Genomic DNA, 24,353 nt, shown 5'->3' on the forward strand with positions numbered 1-24,353 from the left:
AAGGGAGGGAAGGAATTGTATGGAAATTTGCAGCCTGCTGTGCATCTCCCATGCTTCAGAGGATTTTCTAGGTTGGACTCAATGATCTTGGAGGTCTTTTCCAACCTAAATGATTCTGAAATTCTAGCACGACTCACAACACAGGAACACAGGAACACATGCAAACAAGAACGAAAGCGAGCAAGCCCTACCTTCTGGACTTGATAGATCTGAGGGAAAAGGGAAAGGAAAGAAACAAGGAACAAAGCTAAGCATGAATGGATACATAGCAATGCAACATTCCACAGCTCATTCTAGAGGGAAAAAACGTAATTTATACAGAAAATACAGCAAAACATGAATACAAAGAAGAGCACATTGAAGTCCTGTAGATTTAGGTAGAACAAAAGCAGCGTTTGCATCGTAGGCCTGCTCCATGCACCCAGCTAGAACACGGCATTCCTGTTTTCATTCCCACCAGGCCCTTAGAGGCACACAGGACATTTGCTCCCTAGGCTTTGCACCAGGCCACAGCCCAACCCAGCTGTGAGCCAGGTCCTCTCGCTTTTCCAGCCTCCTCCATCACAGGAATGAATGCCCAAATATTCAGCCAGGACAACAGCCGTGCATCTACCACCAAAATAAAAGCAAACAGCATCAAAGAAGAACAGTTTGTCCGTAGTTAAAGGATAAATTTTTTTCCTTAAGGGATGAAGCACAGTTAGAAAAGCACCAACCCTACACATCTTCCACCTATGTACAGCACAGTCAGTGTGTTAAAGCTCCTGGAAAATTCCTTGCAAATACACTGCCAGCACTAGAGGATCTCTGCAGGTTGCTTTTTCAATTTTTAATGCTTCCATGGAGCCTCACGTTGTTTTCAGGCCTTAATAAATACACTGCTGACTCTGTTGCTCGATAGTCTTGGAGCACTTTGGTAATGCACAAAAGCATTACAGTTACTCTACTGCATCTGAATTTTGAGTAAGTGGAGAACTGCCCTTGACTGATCAGCTTTGTGAACCCACATGAAAATGGAAAACGTGTTTTTTCTTTAATCTTTGCTAAAGCCAGAAACCCTTCTGGGTTCAAAAAACCCAAAGAACTCTTCTTCTTCAAAACCACCTAGCTGGCTACACAAATCCAGAAGGAAGCTGAAGCTTCATTCTCCCCACTTTCCTGTTGAACACCAAGCTCTGAATTTTCAGGAAACGTATCCCAGCTCTGGTCTGAGAGTCCTCAGCTGCCTCACTGCTGATCTTCTGAGACAAGCAGAGACACAGAGTAATAAACACCAACACCAGCCCACTGCTCTAGGGGGGAGGGAACATACACTGCTCTGACTCCAATACTCCAGTGGGTCAGCAGACAGCAGGGCAGTCAGTCTCCTGTATTTTGGGGTATTCAGAGGATCTCTGCCATCCAGGTATTCAGAGGATCCCTGCCACCCACTGCTCTCTGGGACACCTCAGAGAAATCCAGATCCCAGCTCTGGGGAAGCCAGAACCCCCGCCCTCCTGATCAGGTTCCCCTCCACGAAGGACAAGTGCAGAACCCAGCTTAATACCTCAGCAGCATTAATTCCCATTCCGACAAGCGCAGGGGGGATAATTAGGACCCACATTTAAAACCACCATTCCCACACAAATTCACTACCTCGCTTACCTTCTCCTAAGAAAGCCCTGAAGAAGAAAATTAACTAGATGCTCCCACAGTTCCCAAGGCTGCACACAATTCCAGTCTCTGGCTTTTCTGTGGCACACACGGGGTGCCTGTTGTCCATACACAGAAGCCAAACATGACAGGTTAATTGTTGCAATTACCATGCGGCTGTTTAACCTTTAGGCTTTAACTTTTCAGTGCTGTTTTTTCGTCCATGCTTTCAGGCAGCACCATGGAAGTCTTATTTTTGAAACCCCAGTGCTTCAAGCTTGGCACGAAGGTATTCCCACTGAGCCCAAAGCAAGACACGCAAGGAGTCTTGTGCCTGGGACCCTGATTGCCAAGAGACAAGATAACAACGAGGCCCTTTGTTCAGACCAGGCACCATGGAAGGAGGTGGAGAAGGGCACAGGGATAAAGCCAAGTGCATCATCATAACTGTTCCAGTGTTTTATAAAACCTGGAATTCTGAATGCTAACAGGCATTACAACAGCTCTCCTCCAAAGTGACTGATCCCTCGGCAGTGCCCTAGTGGGAGGTGTCCCTGCCCACGGCAGGGGGGTTGAAACTAGATGATTTTTAAGGTCCTTTCCAACCCAAACCACTTGAGGATTCTGTGATGATACTGTCCTCCTTAGATGGTACGTTACAGGAGGAAACACACTTTTAAACAATAATTCCTATTGCAGGTGTGCCCCTCACAAAAGCTTAAGAGTCAACAGACACCTAAGCAGTGAAATTTGTTAAACAGCACTTTCCTGTATTACGGTATGACAAAAAAACCCAAACGTGTTTTGTCCACAGTATTAGTGGCAGACTGCTTTCCTGGTTTCCCCATCACAGGAGTTTTTCCACAAAAATAACATATTTCATAGAAATATCTTTAAAACAGGACAGAACAAGCCAGTGATGCATTGTTAGATGGTGGCAGAAGTCCAGAGTCTAGGAAAAACACCTTCAAAATTGTCCCTTTCCAAATTTTCCTGTGCATCTTCATGCTGGCTTTGTAAGACAGGCACAGATAAACCTTCTTCATTTCTTCCCTGGATATGGAAGCACCGAGTTTCATAGTCTGTCTCACCCTTCCTATTCAAGCCACAAAAATTCTGCTTTTCTCTAGCTTTTCTTTTCTACTAGAAAGTATTGGTGGCATACTTTATTCTAAAGAAATATGAATCCAAAGGAGGAAAAGTGAGTGTGCTTTTAAAGAAGGAATTTACAAAATAGCCAAGGCAAGTTTTGTGCTGTGCCCTTAAAGCAAGAGCTGAAAATGAAGGCAGGAGACCAGCACAGTGCACTTGCCTTGAACTGGAGGGCTCATCTAATGTGCAAACTGACAAGGAAGAATCTTATCCAGCCGATTAAGGAGTGGGAGGAGATCACTGTCTTTTCACTTCAGGCATTAATATCAGCTTAAACTGTGGTCTCCAAGTGTCAGTCCTCAAAGAGACATTTAAAGCCTTGGCAGCAGAGCACACAGAAAGTACTCCTACAGAAAACATTCTCTACAATTAGCCCTAATGCTGCAGCTTTTACGTGTCTTGAAACATTCCTGTTAAATATTGTTTGGGGAAAAAAGGCTTTAATACATCTTATGTCAAGTTTCAAGAGAAAAAGGGGAAAAAATGCACAGGAAAAAAATTATTCTTTCCATTTTACCTGGTAGCCCCATGACAATTAACAACTTGTTACTCAGAAAAACTGAGCTGAAAACTCCTGACTTGCTCTTCTGCATGAATTAACAATAAATATCTGAGTGTACACAGGCATTTGTCTCAGGACCAAGCACAAGTACAAGCCAAAGGGACTGGCCTCAGACTCTGCAGCTGGAAACCAAATGTTTAAAGGCCCTGGCAGCATAGTATGGTAAAAGATGACCCATCACTGCTCTGACTCCCACCAGTTGGGGGGTATCAGTGGTGTGGAAATAGGGAAGGGAGCAAGTACCATCTATTGAAATTGTCCTTTCAGCTCAGAACACGCATGGGCAACGAGAGCTCTCCTGCACTGACTTACTATGTGTGGAAGCAAACCAGCAAACCTGTCCAAACCTCCAGATTAATTATTTACATCTTTGGTGAATAACAACAAAAAAGCAGCACCGAATGAGAACTCAGAAACATTCAAGCTGTTCCACTTGTTAGATCTGTGCCTTTCCTGAAGCCTTATCACCAAGAACACATTCTCTACTAAATATATAAATTTATTCACATATATGTGACTCAAGAGTGATCACTACCCTTATCTTCATGAGAAAGCCAACCCATGTCCTGGGCTCATCCCACAGTGTGGGCAGCAGGGGAGGGTGGGATTCTGGCCCTTTGCCCTGCTCAGGTGAGACCCCACCTGCAGAGCTGCCTCCAGCTCTGGGGGCCCCAGCACAGGAAGGACATGGAGCTGTTGGAGCGAGTCCAGACGAGGCACCAAGATGATCAGAGGGATGGAGCACCTCTCCTATTGGGAAAGGCTGAGAGAATTGGAACTGTTCAGCCTGGAGAAGAGAAGCTCCAGAATGACCTAATTGCAGCCTTCCAGGAGCTGAAGGGGCCTACAGGAAAAAGAGAGAGAGACTATCTACCAGGGCCTGGAGATACAGGACAAGGGGGAATGGCTTCAAATTCACAGAGAGTAGGTTTAGATTAGATATTAGGAGGAAATTCTTCCCTGTGAGGGTGGTGAGGCTTTGGCACAGGTTTCTCAGAGAAGCTGTGGCTGCCCCATCCCTGGAAGTGTTCAAGGTCAGGTTGGATGGGGCTTGGAGCAACCTGGTCTAGTGGAAGGTGTCCATGGCAGAGGGCTGGAACAAGATGGGCTTTAAGGTCGCTTCCAACCCAAACCATTCTGGGATTCTGTGATCAGATCATGATTCTTGTGCTCATTTTCTTTCTTCAGCTTCAGAAAACACTTTTCATCTACCTAGTTCACACTTGTGCTTGTGTTCTCCTCACTTTCCTCTCCCCAGAGAAGAAAAACCCAAAAACACAAACCACTGGCATGCTTATCCTTCTTTCTGCTGCCTGGCATGAGGTGGTGCCAGGTGATGCCATGGTGGGACACACCTGCAATCCTGCCCCACCACAGCGACCGGCTGCAGCCTTCCACCAGAACTTTTCCCACATCTTCCCCTGGAATCAAGTGTTTTCTGCCAAAAGCCCATCTATTTCTGCTACATAATTTCTCCATCATGTGTGTAGACTTGTGATGCAAAAGTCGCCCGGTTATTTTAAAATGAGGAAAATGAAGCACAAGATAAAGAAACGTCATTAATACTAGTTGGTGGGCAGGAAAGGAGCCAGTTTTCAAATCCAAATTATTAAAACACTCTGCTTCTTTGCCAGCGAGGGCTATACTGCCATGGTTATAGCCTGTAATGGTAGCACCTGGAAACTTTTAAACCAGACTAGCAATATAAATATATTTTCAAGTAATCCACGCTCCACAAGAAAGCCTGCCAGGGCATGTACAGTGCTTTAAGCATGAACAAGTACACGCACATGCAATAAATTTATTTATTGCTTTTTAACTGCCACAGCTGGCTCTAAAAACCCTTCTGAAGAAGTAAAGCAAGTGCTTTAAGTTCTGGTTATTTAACATGGCAGTAGTGGAAAAGTGCTCTTTATGTCTTGAAAAGTTTGCAAAGGGAAATGAGGATGGCAGAGAATAAGCTGTACAGACACCAGTGTCACAGCAGGTTCCCCATCAAGGAAGGCGCAGGTGCCAAATCTCTTGTGTTGATCACTGCTTGAGATTTTCTGTATGTTTTACTATATCTGCAGGATACCTGTGGTAAGAAAAAACTTCCTCCAGTCAATCGTAACTAGATCTACCTGGCATCTGGGGGCTGAGATTAAGCTATTTTGGAAAGTTACAGAATCTCTGGGCTTGCAAAATACAAAATGAATGTGTAATCATATTATGTCATTTATGCCAGTGAATTACAAAGCAGATTGCAGTGGGTATCTGGCTGAGCTTTTACTGAATGTGGTATTTCAGAGGGACATCCTGTCCTATTCAATTTCTATCTCTATGAAATTTGTCACAGATTTTCAGATCACAAGCTCCTCAGTTATTAACTGCAGGAGCATGTACACAAGCTTCAGCTTTCATACCAAAATTTCAGTTTACTAGGACACCCTTTGCAGCATCAGCTTTTAATCTTCAAAGGGGTCATCAGCTCCACTGAAGTTATCTGTAAATTAGACGGTGTCAGCTGCCGTGACTCTGGTATTTACCTTCTTGCCCAAACAAAACACCTGATGCTTGTTTACCACAAGCCCTCCCACAGGCTGCCTGGCAAGTCCCACCAGACCGTCAGCAGCTTGGCAGTGCCAACACTTAGACCTTCTGACCGTGAGACAGGTCGCAAAAAACATCCTTTAGAAAGCAGCAACTGCAGCAGGAAAAGGGTTCTCTCTTCCATGAGCTCTGTGTCTGCAGCAAGGCTCCCCCACAGCTCTCACTGCTGCTGTGTTTGCAGGTACATCAAACCCTGCTGTGGCTACAGGGTGCTGAGACACATCCAGACATGTATGAGGCGCTCCAAAAGCCGAGTGTGGGCAAACTGCCCAAGCGCTTCTTTTGTGGGCTGGTTGCTGCAGCCTGCACTGACACCCTGACACGGGTCTGCCATCACACCCTCATCCATATCCTGCTATCACATCCTGATTCGCTGCTTAAAAGCTCCACTGAATCCTTCTCTGCGCCCTAAAGCACAGATGTAGAATCACTGAATTACAGAATAGCCTGGGTTGGAAGGGACCTTAAAAATCATCCCTTTCCACCCCCCTGCAGGAACACCTTCCACTGTCCCAGGTTGCTCCAAGCCCTGTCTTGGACACTTCCAGGGATAGGGCAGCCACAGCTTCTCTGGGCAACCAGCGTCAGAGCCTCACCACCCTCACAGGGAAGAATTTCTTCCTAATGTCTAACCTATTCCCTTTCACTGTAAAGCCATTCTCCCTTGTCCTGTCATTACATGCTCTTGTACATTTGTTCTTACTATGTATTCCCACACCCTGACCCCAGACTCCTTACTACTTCCTTTTCCCTCAAAAATCTATTGAAAAAATTAAATTGTTATTACTGTTGGCCTTGTAATGCCTACTCTGCTGTTTCACTGAATCAACATCAGCAAATACAAATTTTAAGCCCTTTTGGTTCAGTTCACCTGGGCCAACCCCTGCTTGCAGCCCTGTTCCAATAGCACCAGTTAATCTTCTAGAGCTCCTAAACAAATGCTGCTCCCAGTTTCTTGTAGCAGTGATACTGAGTACAGCTCCTACTTGTCAAACACAGCAGGAGCAGAACAAGCTCTCTGGTCTTAAGATCATTCCTACGCTGGAAGCCCATGACCTCCCACATGCTGACAGGCAGAGGCACAGAAACTCTGCTGGTGGTATAAAACAACCAGCTCTTCCTGAATTAGGGAGAGACTACAGCAGGCATTTAATCCAAATTCTGTGGAGAAGGTAATGCTTTGCCAAGTTCAGTTTCTGTCGCTGCTCCTGCCAAGAGCAGACCATCCTTTTTACAAACTGGGGGAGAGCCCAATATCAGCTTCACAGCAGAAAGCAGAACAATTTACAATAGAGTTATACAAGGGCCAGGAATCTTCCATATTCATTAGATTTCTAACAAAGTGATAAGAATCCACCACCCCCAATGCACACACAAAGAAGCTGCACACTTCGAAGTTTAATATTAAACAATAATTACTAACCACGAGAATTTTCTGTGAATAATTACACTGGCTTCACCAAGATAAAAATCCTTGCCACGATCCATATTTTTTCCAGGCTGTTCTACGATTAACATTAGTTCCACGCAGACTAGACGTGTTTCCACAGAATACAGATTAACCCTCTCTTCCAGAATCTCTGATCATCTTCTTCCCTGCATTATAAGTCCAAACACCCCCCAGAGCCTTGGCCTTACCTCCTTCTGCTGTCTCTCCAGTTCTTTCATTCGGATCTCCCGTGCCTCCGCCCGCGCCGCTCGCTTCGCCGCGAGCCTTGCTTCAGCCTGCAAACGGGAACACGGGAATGAAATGAAAGCTGGACAATCCAACGTGAAACACACCTGTTAAGCAGGGCATGAAATAAGGAGACTTGACTCGGCAAGACTGTAAACACGTCCGTAGGAGTTAATTCCCTATTGCAAGTAATGGCCCTGCCTTCTGTAACTTGTTATCTTCACATTCAGCTAATACACCCCCGCGTAGGCACAACCCTCGTTAGCACTTGTGTTTAAAAGTGCTCTGTGTCTCTTTAATTACTGTTTGTGTGGCTGGGAAGGAAACAGGGAGATTTACTTAAGAAAGGTGGGGTTTGCTTTTTTCATTGAGGATGGGGGTTTTTTCCCTCCCCTGAGGTGTTGGATTATTTTTTATTGATGAATTAATTTGACCGGCAGCAAACACATCGTGTGCCGTTCTTCCTCACGGCTGACACTGCGCACACATACCTGGGTACAGGGGTTGGGTAAACACTGCTGTTCAGCATGACTGTGCACAGCTAAGGCTGAAGTGGATACAGGGTAGGGAACCTGAGAAAATGCACTAACTCAACTGTAAGTCTCCAGAACTCCGTATTCCAGTCCCAACCTCTCTGGAGTGGAATTCTGCCAGGAACAGGCCTTTAGGGAGTGCTTCCTCACTTCAGCCCTGTTGGAAGTGCTGGAACATGCTACATATCGCAGTAACATTTTTAATATTCTGCTTTAAATCCCAGGCAAAGCCAGTGGGTCTTACAGAAAAGAACACGAAATAATTTCAGGCTTGGTACAATACAACTGTGAGCAGCTCGCCCAGCGGAATTCAGAATAGCTCAGCAGGAGTCAAAGGCATCACTCAGCCAGTCACCCTGGTGTTACACCCAACTCCTCTGCTTATGAAACTTTTCACTGTGAGTACAGCATCCAAATTTACAGGAAAAAGTGCAATAATATCAAGGTCAAGCACACAGAGAAGTCAAAATGCTGATGTTTTCACCAGTGCTTCTAAATAGAAGGGAAACCAGAAAAAAAGGAAGGTGTAATTTCTTCTCTCTTCTGTAAGTGTATTCACCACTCAAGCTTGGGGAAAAGGGCCTTCAAAAACACAAAACAAAACACAGAAAGAAAGCAAAAAATTGCCTTGTAGGTCAGCTGGAACTTGTAACTAATAGAAAAGAGCTAATGAAAACCAAGCACGAGCAGTGTATGGGAGGACTAGGAGCCTGTGATGCTGTACATCTTAAAACCTCAACCTGGAGAAGAGAAGACCAAGAGGTGATCTCATACAAATATCTCCAAGGTGGGTGTCAAGAGGATGGTGCCAGACTCTTTTCAGGTGTACCCAGCAACAGGAAGAGGAGCAGCAGCCATAAACTAAACCACAGGAAGGTCCACCTTAACATGAGGATGAAATTCTTTCCATGGAGGGTGGCAGAGCACTGGAACAGGCTGCCCAGGGAGATCGTGGCGTCTCCCTCTCTGGATACATTCCAAACCCACCTGGACACATTCCTGAGTGCTCCAGGTGACACTGCCTTGGCAGGGGAGTTGGACTGAATGATCTCCAGAGGTCCATTCCATCTCCAACTATCCTGTGATTCTGTGAACTTCAGTCTGAAAAATTACTTGTAATAACAAAAAAACCACCGTCTTGGAGAGTAAAAAAAAAAGCTCATGGCAAGACAGACAGGCTGGTTTTGCACAGAGTGCTGCTCTCCCTCGAGTTCACCGCTTGAATTTTGAGGTAACCGGCTCTGCCATGGACAGAAACTCCCATCTCCACATCTGCACCCAAAACCATCCCCTCTCATCATCCGTTACTTATGGAGCCAGGCGATGGCAGGCTCCAGGGTGCAGGCACGTATTCCCAGGAGTGTTTTCAACAGCACTTCCCAACCTGAAGCAGTTTGTCAAAAAAAAAACCAAACCAAACAAACGAACAAAAACCACCCCAGCCCTGCTGCTAGGCAAATCCTAGGCGGAATCCCTGCCAGGCACTGTTATGATCCACCTGCAGTGTTTGAATTTATGACACCCACTATGTAAACATGCGCCGAGATGTATGCTAAAGGTAAGAAACCACTGCTCTACAAACAAGTATGATATCAACGTGAGGAGATTCCTTTCTGTTTATTTAAAAATAAACTGTAGCACTTGCAGATCCCACCTGATATAGGTGAAGAATAACATCCAAGCAAACTGTTTTTCCCTCATGGAAAATAAAGGGCCCCAAAGTCTCCATAAGCAAAATACACCAAACACATACAGAGTGTGTATCTCAAACTTCCCCTGTGACAGAAAGAGGCGGAAACAAGATTATTTTTATGTTAACATTACTGTAGGTCTCATCCTCATGAATTTCAATAACCAGCTGAGCTTTCACATTAGAATTGGATGCCTTCACATAAAACTCAGATGTTGTACTACAGAAAAGTATGTGTATTTCCTCTTGCTTTCCTTATATCATAAGGGTAAAAGGATTTGCACAATACCTAGCTATGTTGCAGAATTATATGTTTTACAGAAGCACAATATAATATGAAATGAAACAACTTGAAAAATAGGAATAAAAATTAAAAATTTAGCCAGTTGTTCTCAGGCCTCCCTGAGAATGAGGCTCACAGTTCCCTGATTACTGATACCAACTGCAGTAAGTTAAATTAATTTTACTTTGTGCAACACTGCACATGTAACCTGTCATTTAGTAGGATGCATTTCAGTTTTAAGTGCCAATCCATGGGGCATATCTAATTAATTCTATTCCACCTATGCAGTCCTCCACCTGTTAATTCAGAGCCAATCTGCAAACCTTGTAAGAAGAAAAACACATTTTCACTTAGCACCTTTGACTAACAATGGCTTAAGTCTTGGAACAAGCATATTGTTTATTTATGAACTTTTTCTTTCCATGACCACATGGCTCTTCAGCATTAAGTATCTCTGAACACAAACAACACAAACTGTATTCTGGATTCTTGAACTTTAAGTTAAAAATCTGCTGTTAGCACATACTGGTACCGCCTTTGTAAGAAGTTAAATTGTTACTCCACCCTGAACACTAATATTTTAAGGCAATTCATTTTTATCATGTCAAAACAAATATTTATAGAATTGTTTGGGCTGGAAGGAACCTCCAGAGGTCTCCGCTCCACCCTCCTGCTCAAAGCAGGGTCAGCATCAAACTCACATCAGTTGCTTTGCCCAGTTGGCTCCCGAAAACCTCCAGGTTTGGTGGCTCCACGGCCCCTCCAGGCTCCTGTCTCAATGCCTGACCATCCTCACAGTGAATAAATCCCCCACATACATCATGTCAGAACTGCTCTTGGCTCCCTGGTAACCCCAGGTTGTATGCCAGAAAGCTACTGTGCCTTAAGGTCTGGTGTTCTGCATCAAATACAAAGTGACCTGGGCTGCTACATTTTTAAACATGTTCTCAAGGGTGTCTGGGTGCCATTTAGATGGTTACACAATTCTCACCGTGGTTCCTGACAAAACACCCATTTGTGCTGGACAAAGGAGGTTTTGTAAGAAACAGGCCATCCTTTCCTAAAGGGTTTTTGAGTCCACAGCAAAATGAGAGAACGAGTGACAAGAAATATGCAAGAAGAAAAGAAAGACTTCAGTATCTGAGGTTCTGCAGGTGTTCTCCAACTCAACAGAAATGTTTTATGGTATAGTCAGACTGGTCATTAAATGATCAACCTGTGGCCTTCATAATCCTGTTTCTAGCATGCTTTGGTGGATGGAATTACTATACTCTGTTGGTGGCATTAGTGACAAACCTGGCATCACTTGTGAGCTCAGAGGAAGTAAATCCATCAGGGCAGGGATGAGTCCACACACTGTGTACAACGTTATCAAAATCAAACCAAAGTCTGGGAGCATCCTAACATCCAGCAAATTCTACAGCAAGTGTGGGCAGCAAACAGGACCTCTTAGACACAGGTTTTCCTGTGCAAAAGCACAGCTCAGGTACAGACAGGTGTAGGTACCCCACCAAAACACAACCTCCATGGCCACCCCCACCTGCTCATTCACAGCCAATCTGCAAACCTTTAAGATCTGTAAGAATAAAAGCACCAACTTTTAGACTAAGACAAAAGAGTGTCAGATTTATTATGGACCTCTCCCTCAAACACAGGGGTGTGACGAAACTCATCCGAGTTTGTCAAACCACACTCTTTGAAACTCTTGGACTCTGCTCTGTGCTATAAATACCTTGATTCCTTGCACGCCCTGCAAACAGCAATGTTAACTTTACATTTCTCTCTCTGTGCTGACCAAACCAAAACAGGCTTTGCCTGGCTGACTTTGGCCTTCATCCAGTCCAAGTGCTCATCAGAGCCACTACCTGTAAGGGCAGTAGCAGAGACAGACACCACAGCCTGCAAGAGAGCTGCTGAACATTATAAAACCACCACAAAATTCACACAGACTTCTGAAATTCACACTACAAAAGCTAAAACGAAAGTCTTTAGGTTGCCTAAGGCATAAATAACTATTTAAGGGATTCAAGTAAAAAAAACTAAAAATCACTAAGATTCAAGGAAGTGATCTTAAAATCATCTAAAATTCACTAGTGACTCAGCAAGCAATACAGCCCTCAATCAAAAGTGACAGATCACTGGCAAAACCAGAAGAATAAAAATATGAAGCCTAATTGCACTCATCACAAAGCTTTTGCAACTTCCCTTTTATGAGGTACTGCTCATCTGACAAGAAGAACTGGCAGCTTCAGCCTTACTGAGCATGTCATACAAAAAAACACCTCCTAAGAGGCTTCCGTAAAGCCCCGTGGGCAAAATGAGAGGAGATGGCAACCACACTGCTGAGAAGAACACGGAACTGTGCACCAGCTGAAAAATCATCACCTTAATTTCTGTGACTCTTCTCAAATACTACAAATATACACACTGAATTTTTGTCTTTTATTGCAGTTGCTCAGAATGACTTATAGCCACTAAGCCCTGAAACAAATGTACTGTTGAACCGCAAAACACTCGTTGCTTTTGCTGGTCTGCTTGCCCAGCACTTGACACTCCTGCTTAAGGGTCGCTTTGGTTTGAAAACAAAAATCCAGTCCTGTGCAGTAGCAGATCCTTACCCTGACTTAAAGGAGTTCAGTGTATTTAGCTCTGAACCGGGAAAAAAATAAGCAGGTTGTAACCTGGTTCAGCACAACTACGTCTGAAAAAAACCAGATACCAGATATCAGTTGGAAAAGATGAGAAGCATCTTCTGCCACGCACAGCAGCGGGGAGAGGTGGGAGTATGAGATGTGCAACTGCCGAGGAGTTACCCCTCACACCCCCTTTATAAATATCACTCCTGCAGACAAGGTGAGGTCTGGCTGCGCTCGTGGCCAGGCTATAGTGCACAATGGTTACGGAAGCGATGGCTTCCTGCCCCAAGCGCAGCGCCGGGGAAGCTGCACGGTCATTATCATTTCGATGAGAGAATTATTTAGGTGACTCGGTAAGGTAGAGGCCAATGACACACATCCTGAAGGTGTGCATTCTCAGAGCTTTTCCCTTCTGAAAAGGCCAGGGGTTCATTGTTCGCCTGGCAGCCCCAAGAAACAGCCAACAAAGACAGGAAGTTATGCTGCTTTTTTTGAGTGAAAAATGACTATGTTGACTTGCCACAGAGTTACACATGTAAGAGTTTTCCATCTATACAAAGCACCCCTTAATTCCAATGCACTCAAAATTACCTGTTTCTAAGACTAGTAATCAAAGTTAGTATCGTATTTTTTGTGGAGGACTGAAGTGTTAGTTTGCCAGCACCAAACCACACTCTGAAAAGCTCTCTGATCCCACTGCCAGAGAAGCTTTAAAACACAAGTCTGCCCAACTAAATTACACCTGCTTACTGTATACAACCACTATTATGTATTTCTGCAATAACTATTCTCAGGCTGATTTAAACTTCTTGCCAACATGCTTAAGATACAGCCAGCCAGTCACTTTTGGGGCCAGCATAACTTTTCATGATGGATGCTGTCCCATTCCAGTATTCTTCATGCAAAGGCTCTTCCTCAGATATTATACAACTGTTCATTCTAGTTATCCAAGTCATATTTTATCAGACAAAAATCTGACAAGGTTTGTTGCAGTTCTACATAATTTAAAGCCTATTTAGACAAGCAACACCTGATTTGCAATAGTCCTGTAACATAGCTGACCAACATAGCTACCAGGTAGAACTAGTGCTAACCCATGGCAATGTTTTTTCCATCTCTACTTGAGCAACAAGTGACCTAAACCAGCAAGTTCCAGGAGCTCACGGGGAGTTATCATGTGCTATTTAGCATTGAAACAAGACAGTCTGTAATGACTTCTATGCTTAGAGGTCAAACGAGCATAATTATCTGACATATTTTGCATCTGAGTTATAAATACAAACACACTTTGCACCACTTACTCATATGATAATGAGCCTGTGAATCACATAGGGCTCGGTCAGTCCACATCCTGCTTTACTCCTCACCTTTCTCTTAAATGCAAATTACTATTAAAAGGCAGCAGGTTGATGAACCTTAGCCTACACGTAAACTTAAGGATTCCCTGCTAATACCCACGTACCAGCGCCGCTGGCTTGACAGACCATCACCATAACAGCTCCTCTCCCTTCAATGCAGGGACAGTGGCGAGCCCCAGTGCCAGCTCGTGTCAAGGGATGATCAACCCTCCCACCACCATCTGATGGTCACACGGGGCTGTTCTGACACTTCGTTTGGAAAACATTTTACAGGTTCCGCTGGCACGACTGCTCCCGGAGCAGACCGCGCAGCGAGCAGCTCACGCTTTGGTCAGCGATTTTCAAAAGCAAGGCTGGGACGAGCCCCGGCGGGGCCGGGCACCCGCAGCGCCGGCCGGCCCCGGGCACCACGCGGAGCTGCGCCGCTGCCCGAGCCCCGCACCCCCGGCCTTACCTGCTGCTGGGCGGCCGGGCTGAGGCAGTCGGCGGCCGCCTCCATGGCTCCCGCTGTGCCGCTGCCGCCGTCTGTCCCCGCCGGGAGCCGCCCGGGACCCGCCCGGCACGGCCCGGGGGCGGAGCGGGGAGCGGGGGCTGCGCTGCCCGGCCGGGGCCGCACCGAGCGCTCCTGGGGCTGCACCTGCCGCCGCTCCCGCTGGGCATCGCTGCGAAATCACCACGGAACCCACCACGGAAAGCGACTCCGGAGCGTCTGCAAGCCTTATCGCCTCCCTTTTGTGCCCGGGGAAGATAAACACCCCCGGAACATCCCAACAACTCGGTGCACGCCCGCCCTCCAGGCTGCAGATCCGCGCAGCTCCCAGCGCGCTGGCAGATAACACGCAGGACAGATGCTTATAAATATACATTCACACCAAGTGGCGTTTGCGTGGCAGAAATAAACCGCCTAATTGCTGTTAATTGCTGCGATTATATCGGTATGGTGGGTTGGGTTGTGTAGAGCCGATCTTAAAACAAGCTATCCACGCTGGATTAGCTGGTGTTGGTTTTATTCTGTAAGAAATGGCATTACACGCTAAGCAAGAATAATAATAATTTTTAAAAGCATCTATTCGAGGTCTGACCATATTGCAGAAGCACAAACAGGAATAGTGGCTGGTCGCAAAAGAGGACATCCTGCATTTCAAAAGGTCTCTCGTGATGAGTTGGATGAGCCAAAACTACAGAAGGATTAGAGGACACGAGAGCTTATAAATGGGAAAATACCCCAAGAACAATTCAAAGCACTGTGAGAGCAGAAATCCTGGCTCCAGAGAAATTAGTGCCATCTTTTCATTCCACCCGGTTTCGTCCAAACCACCTCTCGATTCCTTCTGACTTCACCCCAAGCACACACACCTATCCCCCTCCCAGAGGTCAGGGAGGAAACCATCAGGGCAGGGAGAACTGCCGAAGTTTAAACAGCTCATTTCATCCGTTCCCATTCTGCAGCAGCAACAATAGAGCACACGGAGAGTCATCTCTTCCTGGCACCGGATTTTCTCCGGCAAGCAAAACAGGTTGCTCCTTAGCAACTCAGCCCGCGCTCTCCTCCCCGCTCAGCCGGCACAGGTCGGCGAGCCCTGCAAAGCTCCACCCAGCAACTGAGCTCAGTTTTTCCATGAGCTGCCAACCCAGTACAAGGACTCTGGTTCCTCAGGCTGGCAGAGCACACGCTCCCATGCTGCTGACAGTGTTTTAGCCAATTTGGAAGCGCTGGCACTATTTTACATTTGAGGGCAATACTTCAGCTGGTTTCACTGGCAGTCCCTGGACCCCAGCCATATCCCACTGTCCCTGGAAAGGCCAGACATGCTCACCTTAAATAAAAAGGATTAGGGATGTCTAACTTGCACCCTGGCCCTGAGAGAAACCCTGATTAAGTCAGGTGAAGCTTTACAGCTTGTAAAACAGACTGGTTTTACGTAAGTCATAGAACCACAGAATGGTTTGGGTTGGAAGGGACCTGAAAGCTTACCCAGTTCCACACCCCTGCCATGGGAAGGGACACCTTCCACTAGCCCAGGTTGCTCCAAGCCCCGTCCAGCCTGGTCTGGAACACTTCCAGGGATGGGGCAGCCACAGCTTCTCTGGGCAACCTGTGCCAGGGCCTCACCACCCTCACAGGGAAGAATTTCTTCCTTATACCCAATCTAACTCAGCCCTCTGACAGTGTGAAGCCACTCCCCCTTGTCCTGTCATTCCAGGCCCTTGTAAAAAGTCTCCATCATTCCTATAAGCCTTCTTTAAGTACTGAAAGGGTGCAATAAGGTCTCCAAAGTCATATCTTTCAATAAACTCCAAAAACACCTGTTGAGTCTACAAGTTATTTTATTCTTCATTACCAGGTAAAGGATCCAACTTTGCTTTAAAAAATAAGTGTCAACTGTCTTAAATCCATTTCAGCAGGTGTATAAAAATAAAGAAAGCACTAGATACATAAATAATATATGTTTCTGTAAAGCATTTGTAATTTAAATCTACATTTAACAAACACTCATTTCATCCCCTGGTATGGCTCACACTGAAATCAGGAACCAGGCCAACGTAACACCATCAGGAAACGCTCTCCTTTCCAGGTGGTATAACCTTCAGCCCTAAGCCCGTTATTTAAGGCTGATAAAGTTCTCAGTCTGCTGTGCTTCCTTATCCTCCACTAGCAGGAGCAAAGACCAGCAGAGACCTGCAGCACCTGAAGGCAGGCCCTGGCCTGCCCTGCAGCAGTGCTTCCTATCCCGGGGGGCTGGCTTGCCTGGAGATGCTTCCCGAGTGCTGGCAACATCTCTGCTCTGCCCTGCCATGCCAAGCAGGTCTGTCTTTTGTGAACGGCCCCGAGTCCAACAGAAGTTATGCCTAATTTGCAGAGACTGCTCAGCATTTTGGTGCAGTAAACAGTCTCATTTTGAGATTCCTGCAATGCTTTGTGCTCAGCTGTAAAGAAGGCACTTCTGGACTACGGCAGCTCACCTCAAGGTAGCAGAGATCAGGCACTGGAGTTACTTCTTCAGGAAAAATACATATTGCCTTGTATGTAGAAGTTTTAACAGAGGAAAGTGATGTGAACCGTGTGAATCTGAAGTATCATAAAAACTGAGCATGACAAAATATGAATATTTTCATCTTAGCTTAAAATAGAAAATTTGTTTTGGTTTTCTTGGTTAACGAGAATTAAGCTCCCCCTACATTCACTGGCAAATCTGTACAGTTTTTGTACTGTCACTTGGAAAATACACTGGCTTTACAAGGCATAAATTACCCCACATACACCTTTTCCTGTTTACGTTCAAGTCCATGTACAAGCAAAGATGTTTGGTTTTATTTGGTTTACTTGAGGAAGCACTTTGTACACACCTCAGGACAAACTCAAACAAACAAATGTGCTACGGACCTGCTGGGTAGGAACTGAAGGATCAAGATGTCTTTTAAATGCAAGCAAACTTCTATTTTTCAGTAATACAGAGCTGACAGCACTCTGAACACATGCTTCAGCATCTTATGATTGATTTTACGTGAAGTGAGGCTCAGAATTCCAACCAGGTCCTGACAAATTCCCCAACACCATGAATTCTCTGTACACCCACATACACACTTTCTCTTCCTCAACCCTCACAGTGCTCAACACTCCACTGGATCCTTCAGACACAGCTAAATAAAAAGCAAGTGGACACAGTTCTGTGACTACAGGAGCTGAGCCACAATCTAGGAAGCCAGTGATGCATCTTACTTGACTGCTTGCCAGGGGTATTTAGCATCGTTAAGCTGATAGCAGGGATCTCTTAAATTCCTTGCCCTGGAGGTGCAGGGGACACTCACAGCACCTGGAGGACATTGGCTGAAAGTGGGTATTAGTCTTAGCTTTTCTTTTTTTACCCCCTCAAAAATGCTGTGCCTATCTCATCATACCTGCCTCCTATTCAGAAAGAAAGCCAAAGCATTCTGAAGCTCTGCTAAATATCGTGATAATTATTTATTCAGCACTGTCAGACAGTTCTTGTGTCCGTGCATTTCCCCTCTGAAATGGGACAGTGGAAGAGTGCCATTAATTCCGGGACATATCTAAGCAGGAAGAACGTTCATTGTGGAAATATGCATTACATGCACTAAAATGCTAAACTGAGCCTAAGAAAAACAGATAATGAGATGGGGGGGGGGGAGGTTGGGGAAAGTCAGCTGACATTTTCAGAAACCTAGTGGCATAACTGCAAGTTCATCTTGGGTATGTCTAAGCAGGAAAAAAAAAAAGAAATTTACTGCACTTAAGACAGCAGCTCCAATTCCGATGACACAGACCCTTATCTCCCCAGGGAGAACACACCTCTCCTTTGCAAACACACACACACAAAATGCATGTGTGCACTCAGCATAATGCATTCCTCCACAAATGCTAGCCTAAATCCTAAAAAAAAACAGTTTTCCAGAACCGCAGCTACCGAGGAGCTGCATCAAAAGGAAGAGGGAAAGATCATACAGTCATCCTCCAAGTATGTTACTATCACTAATAACTCATCAAATTCCAAGGAAGCCTGGCCCCCAGCACAGCTCACACTCAATTGCTTATTTTTGTCTTCAGGGTGCCAGAGGTAGTTTATGAGGCATGGAAGCAGGATTCAAGTAGGAATAAAGTAGGCAAAACCTTTACAGACAGGTTTAAACACTGAAAGAAACTGCACTATAGATCAGTCTGGCTCACCTCAGTATTAATTCATAAGCAATATAGCAGCCACCTCCCAACACCATCCATCACCTATGTACATAACTGAGCTTATATCACAGATATAAAAATGAAATTCTGTCATGCATTTCCTGTACTCTCTTGAAGTAGCATCACTTTTGGTGGACTTGTCAATATTAGATTATTGGGTGGATTCAATCTTAAAGGTCTTTTCCAACCTACCTGATTTAATGATTCTTAGAATTTTGGTAATGACCCTCCATATCACATTTACTACTGCCTTTCCAAACAGTGGAAACAGACAAAGCAAGCCTCATTTTGTGGAGAGAAAAAAAGCTGAAAAATACTTTATATTAGAAGAAATATTTGGTTACTCTAGCTTTTTTTTTTAAAATAAGGTTCAAAATTCTTCTAAGGTTCGAGAAAGTCTATAAAAATCTATGGAGTAACACCCATCTGGAGTCATGCAGACAGGAAAAATGACATATGCATCTCACTTCATCATCCCTGCCTGCTATGGGCATCCTGGCACCTTTGCAGCTCAGCTGGCGAAGTTAACAAAACCTCCTTGTAACCTGTAACCAAGGCAATGAACTCGAGTAAACACAACTAAGTGCTTCTTAGGAAAACAATGTCCGGTTTTCAGCACCAAAATGCACTGCCAGTATCAACAGATTATCTTCTAGTGAGGCTGGAAGGGAGGAGGAGGAAGGAAACTGCTGGACCAGGCGCAAGTGCCACACCACAGTCACATGGACTCTGGTGGGGAGACTGGGAGGCTCTTGGGTAGCCTGTACGTGGCATGTCTGTCAGCTCAGGGAATCCCTTCAGCTTCAGAACTCAAAAGCAATGCTGTCATCAACATTTGGAAATCAAATATATTAATGCCTCTCATGAACATTTGGAAATCAAATATATTAATGCCTCGCTACTGTTGGAAAGCTTCTGAAATGTGAAATGTGGGTGTATGAAAAGCTACGTGACCTTCTTGTTTTAGAAGAGAGATTCAGGAATAGTTCCCACAAGCCAATAAAAATTCCTGTCCTAGCCTTAAGGTTTTCCATTCCTTTGCTTAATAAATGGGAAAAAAAAAATCAGAGAAAAAAAAAAAAAGAGTTTTGGTTGGGAACATCTCACAGAACCTGAGTATACAGACATCTGTATAAAAAAACCCAAACACAGAAGTGATCCAGTAAGAGCCTTTACTTGTAGAAAAGGGCTTCTCTGCTGGGGTATCCACAACATGAGGCTTTGCTATCTTCCAGGCTCTACCTCCAAACTAATCAGCTTTACAGAGCTGGAAGCTGCATTAACCACTTCCACCACAACTGTAAATTCTGTAATTTGGAAAACCAATAGTAATTCCAAAAAATACCACACAGAAGGACTGAGGTTCTGTGTACTTCAGTCCTACCTCATCAGGGACATTAAGTGGGGGAAACGCATGGAGCATTTGAAAACTCTGGGAGTGCCATGGTTAACTCACCAAGCTCTCCAACTCAACATGCAAAAAGGCAATCAACATCCAATTCACAGTAAAAATCAAGTTCAAAAAGTCTTGCAGCTAAACATCATTACAGTTTCAACCCAAATATTTGACTGTATACATGAGAGCACATTAACTAGTATGGCATCTTAAATTTACAGTGATCACATCTTTACCTTAAGATCCTCTGCAAACACTGAAGAATCTCATTATCAAACATCTTAGCAAAAAATTGACATTTCCCTTTAAGAAGTGTCCAGTTTCCCCATACAAAGGGGATAATAAGGACAGCTACAAAGGAAACCTGACCAAAAGAACTGTTGTGGTGTTTCCCATGACCACCTTAACTGCAACATAAACATATTTTTCTGAGTTGGACTCACTCACACCCTGCAATCCCACAGGAATGAATTTGGTGGGAGATTAAATGATAATTTTTTTCAGAGAAAGCTTTTCTTGCAAGGGCATTCCAAGAGTGATTTCTGGTTTTGTTTTTTAAAGTTTCTCAGAATACCAGAGCTCTGTTTTTCTCTTTCCATTAATTCCCAAGCATCAGGAGCAGGGAGTTGGAACAGGCTCCCCTCTGACATGCTGATAGTGCTGTTGCGAGTTATCTGTGTTTAAGGGGTCAGCATTCTTGGTCCTCTTGCTTAACAGTTTAAGCCAAAAATTGGGAAGGGGAGGAGGGAGAGACACCCACGATTAATGAGGAATTTATACACGAACACTGTCCACTTTGGAGAAATGTTTGCTCATGCGTTTGAGAGGAAACCCATCTCAGAGATCTAATTTAAGCATGTGACCAGAGGCTGGAAAGTCTTGTTGACACAGACCTTTTTTTCCCCATAAAGGAGGAGAATGTTTATTCTGCAGTGAACAGCATGTACAGCTCTACAATGTAAGAGACAATTAAGGAGTTGCGTCCTACCTCATAAATTATATTGCCATGGAGTCACAAGGGCCTGCTGCTAAAAATACAGTCTAAACAATAACTGAGCTCCATCATGAGCTTGCATGGATTACCAAAGTAAATCCTGACACAAGGCATTGATCTCAAAGCACCTCTTAAAACTGAAGTATCCTGTAATCATTTCCATAGATCTTCGCAGTGTTTTAGAGGCATTTATTGTCTTAGTAAATGTTTTTGTTAGGGTTTTTTTGTTTTGTTTTTTTTGGTTGGTTGGTTCTGGTTTTTCTTTTCCCCTCCCCTTGGGGTTTAAAAGTGACACCTGTAAAATTTACTGACTCTTCAGGAAGGTTATACAGTCTCTTTCCCTCTGCTACTCGGTCACGTACATTCTCACACGCCCTCTTGTTGACAGCTTCTTCAGTGGCTTGCACTGGTGTGGTACCTGCTGCAGTGCTGGGTTCCCCTGAATAGTAAGGCACTGATTTAGCTGCCACTGGCTTAGCTGCAAACTGGATTCCACTTTCAGATGCACTGGACTCATGGTAGGAGGGAAAGGAAAAATGCTCCAAGCATGTTCTTCAATTCAAACAAACCCTCTCCATGAGAAAGCTCTAGAGACCTCAAAGCAGCTTCAGGACAAGATTAGGAAGAAAATCACAAAATTCTACAGTAAATCAGTTCTGTAGAATCTTATAAAAAAGATATTTTCATAAGTAGCTCCAGAGCCTGGAGAATGTGAAGCTCATTGTATACACAGGGTGCACCACTTCCACTGCTATTCAGCAATTAATACTTTGTCCCATTTCCGTACTCTGAAAAAGCAAAATAGGGATGAAAGCACAAGTCCAGTATAGGGTGATGGCAGGCAGCTCTGCAGCAGTGTGTTACAGTTTTAAACCCCAACCGATTTTGTGTAGGTGATGTATTTGTCAGAGGACCAACAAAGTATCAACTAACCACATTCAGGTCACTTCTTCAATTGGCATTTTCTCTCTAAATAGCTCTAGTCAGTAAGTGGTTGCTCCCACAAGAGAAGAATTTGGATACTCCTCTACAGCTGTTACCTCCAAGAGCAAACCCACATGTTTTCTACACCCCATGTAATACTGCACTCATGTATTTTAGATCAAGACTGTTACTCATGTAAAATAGTTTTGAGGGAGTTGACACTGGCTTTGGAAACAGCTGGATCACTCATACCAATAAATGAATCAGAAATCATACCTAGAAGGAGAAAAATAAACAAAACCCACTTGACAGTATTAGCAAATATGGACTGGAATTTCACAAGGAAAGCATAAAAAGCTTCCCAGCGTTATCTCGTGAAATAGTTATTTGCATGAAGCTGTATCCAGTCGTTTCTTCCACTTGTTTTACCCAACTTCTTTATAAAAAGAGAAGCTTCTCTTTTACAGTGACCCCACTGATCCTTTTAGTTTTCCCTCTGTGGCATCAGCAGCATTGTGCAGTGACTGTTTCCCTCATTTAAAATGTAAATAGAACCGAACCTCAGAACACACAAGTAGAATGGTTGTGTTCCAGAGTGCTTTTTAAATACTATATTTCTCTTTGATTGCAGAACAGCCTCTGTAATTAAAGTCACACAGAGTTCACTGCTGACTTTAGAGGGCTTAAAGCAATCTGGCAGAAAGAGGGTTGTACGTGGACAGGGTGTACCTAAGGGAGGTAAGAGCCTGTAAAATCCACCCCAAAGTTAGTCCATGGAATGTACACCTCAAAAGGTTCTAAATCTTTCTTCATTACAAAATGTGTGTATTGGGCATACTGAATTTGCACACATAAAAAATTAATTCAATCACTGGTATGTGTTACTGAAGAGCAAACACATTTGTCTTGACCATAAAGTAAGCACAATAACCCTACTTGGAGCCTGCAATAAACTGCAATATTTCATCCCCTTTCTTTACAGCATAAAGAAATGCAGGAAGCTGGGGAGGGCTCCAGGGCTGAGCAAAAGCCAACATCTTTTTGAACATGGACATAAACAGGGATTTTTGTTCCTGACTGGTAAACATATTTGAAGTATAAATAAGAAGTGAAATTCAGGGACTACTACAAGCAATGTAATCTGTGGGGATCGCATTCTGGTCCCCATTGAACTGCAAATTTCATCTGAATAAGAGCTAGCAAATATGGAACACAGCTCTGCATTTACAGCACATTAAAATGTAGATACAACCCCCCAGCAAGTGCTTAAAACAATGGCCACACTACTAGTCCAGAGAAAAGAAACCACATATGCTGAAGTAAAGGTTACTGACACTGTTCCAGGGATTACCCACTCTGTGACAAGAAGTGATATAAAGCATTAAGAAAGGGCATAAATATAAGATTAAATTCTTTTTGGTTTCTCACAACCAAGTCCACCTGCTTTCTGGTTTAATCACCTTAAAAAAAAAAAAAAAAATCAACCAAAAGCCCACTTGCATCACGGTAAGAACAAATACATTTACAGAGGATTGAGTCCACCAACACCACTGGGTCTCCACAGAGGCATGGACTTTGCATGCAGGCAAATTTCTGTTTGATATATTCTTTTAAGACCAAGTGAAATGAAGATGAGAAGCTTCAGGTCACCCACTGAATACTCCCCAAAGTCTAGGGGACCAAGATTTAATACCCATATTCCAGTTCCTGGACAGAAACAGTTCAACACGGGTTAAGTGATAGAAACTGAACAGTTTCCAATGCTGAGACAAATCATATCATTATTCTGAAATTGTCTGAGACTGGAAATTAGATCATGTGAACTGCCGTTGTTTCAGTGTCACACTGATGTGGGCCCTTCCCATTTTGTAATAGGTCAGAACTATTTGTCTTTTAAGCTTCAGTGGGAAATTTCTGAAGAGTTTCATGCCAAGAACTAGTCAGTGAACTTGCACAGGTCTTTGCCATCAATTAGGAGCAATTCAGAATTCCACTGCATTTCAGTTTCTTGTCCAGAGAACAGAGATTATATGTCCCTCTTGAAGAAAAAAACACAAGCAGTATTCTGAAATCTTAAGACACAACACACTACATATAGAGATTGTATGACAGGAGAAAGTACAAGAAAAAAAATTTTTCCCCCACCTACAGCATTTGCATTTATTGAATATACAGGACAGCACACGGGAGGCAAACAAAGCTCTTTCTTGGAATTTAATTTTCAATA

At 44.1% G+C, this 24,353-nt stretch overlaps 1 protein-coding gene across 37 annotated transcripts in view; it reads right to left on the bottom strand.

The window, feature by feature from the left end:
• LRRFIP1 (LRR binding FLII interacting protein 1) overlaps positions 1–24,353 on the bottom strand; it is a 112,834-nt gene that overhangs the window by 57,356 nt on the left and 31,125 nt on the right. For 21 of the 37 annotated variants that reach the window (XM_064660413.1, XM_064660412.1, XM_064660414.1 and 18 more), the window contains exons 2-3: positions 7,577–7,663; positions 192–209 (exon numbers count right to left, since the gene is read on the bottom strand). In XM_064660413.1, coding sequence (XP_064516483.1) covers positions 192–209; positions 7,577–7,663 — 105 coding nt within the window. Of the gene's footprint in view, positions 1–191; positions 210–7,576; positions 7,664–14,567; positions 14,953–24,353 lie in introns of those variants that run through there. The other 16 variants (XM_064660410.1, XM_064660406.1, XM_064660389.1 and 13 more) reach the window with 9 other exon arrangements.

This window comes from Pseudopipra pipra, chromosome 7, assembly GCF_036250125.1.
Source record: "Pseudopipra pipra isolate bDixPip1 chromosome 7, bDixPip1.hap1, whole genome shotgun sequence".
NCBI lineage: Eukaryota > Metazoa > Chordata > Aves > Passeriformes > Pipridae > Pseudopipra > Pseudopipra pipra.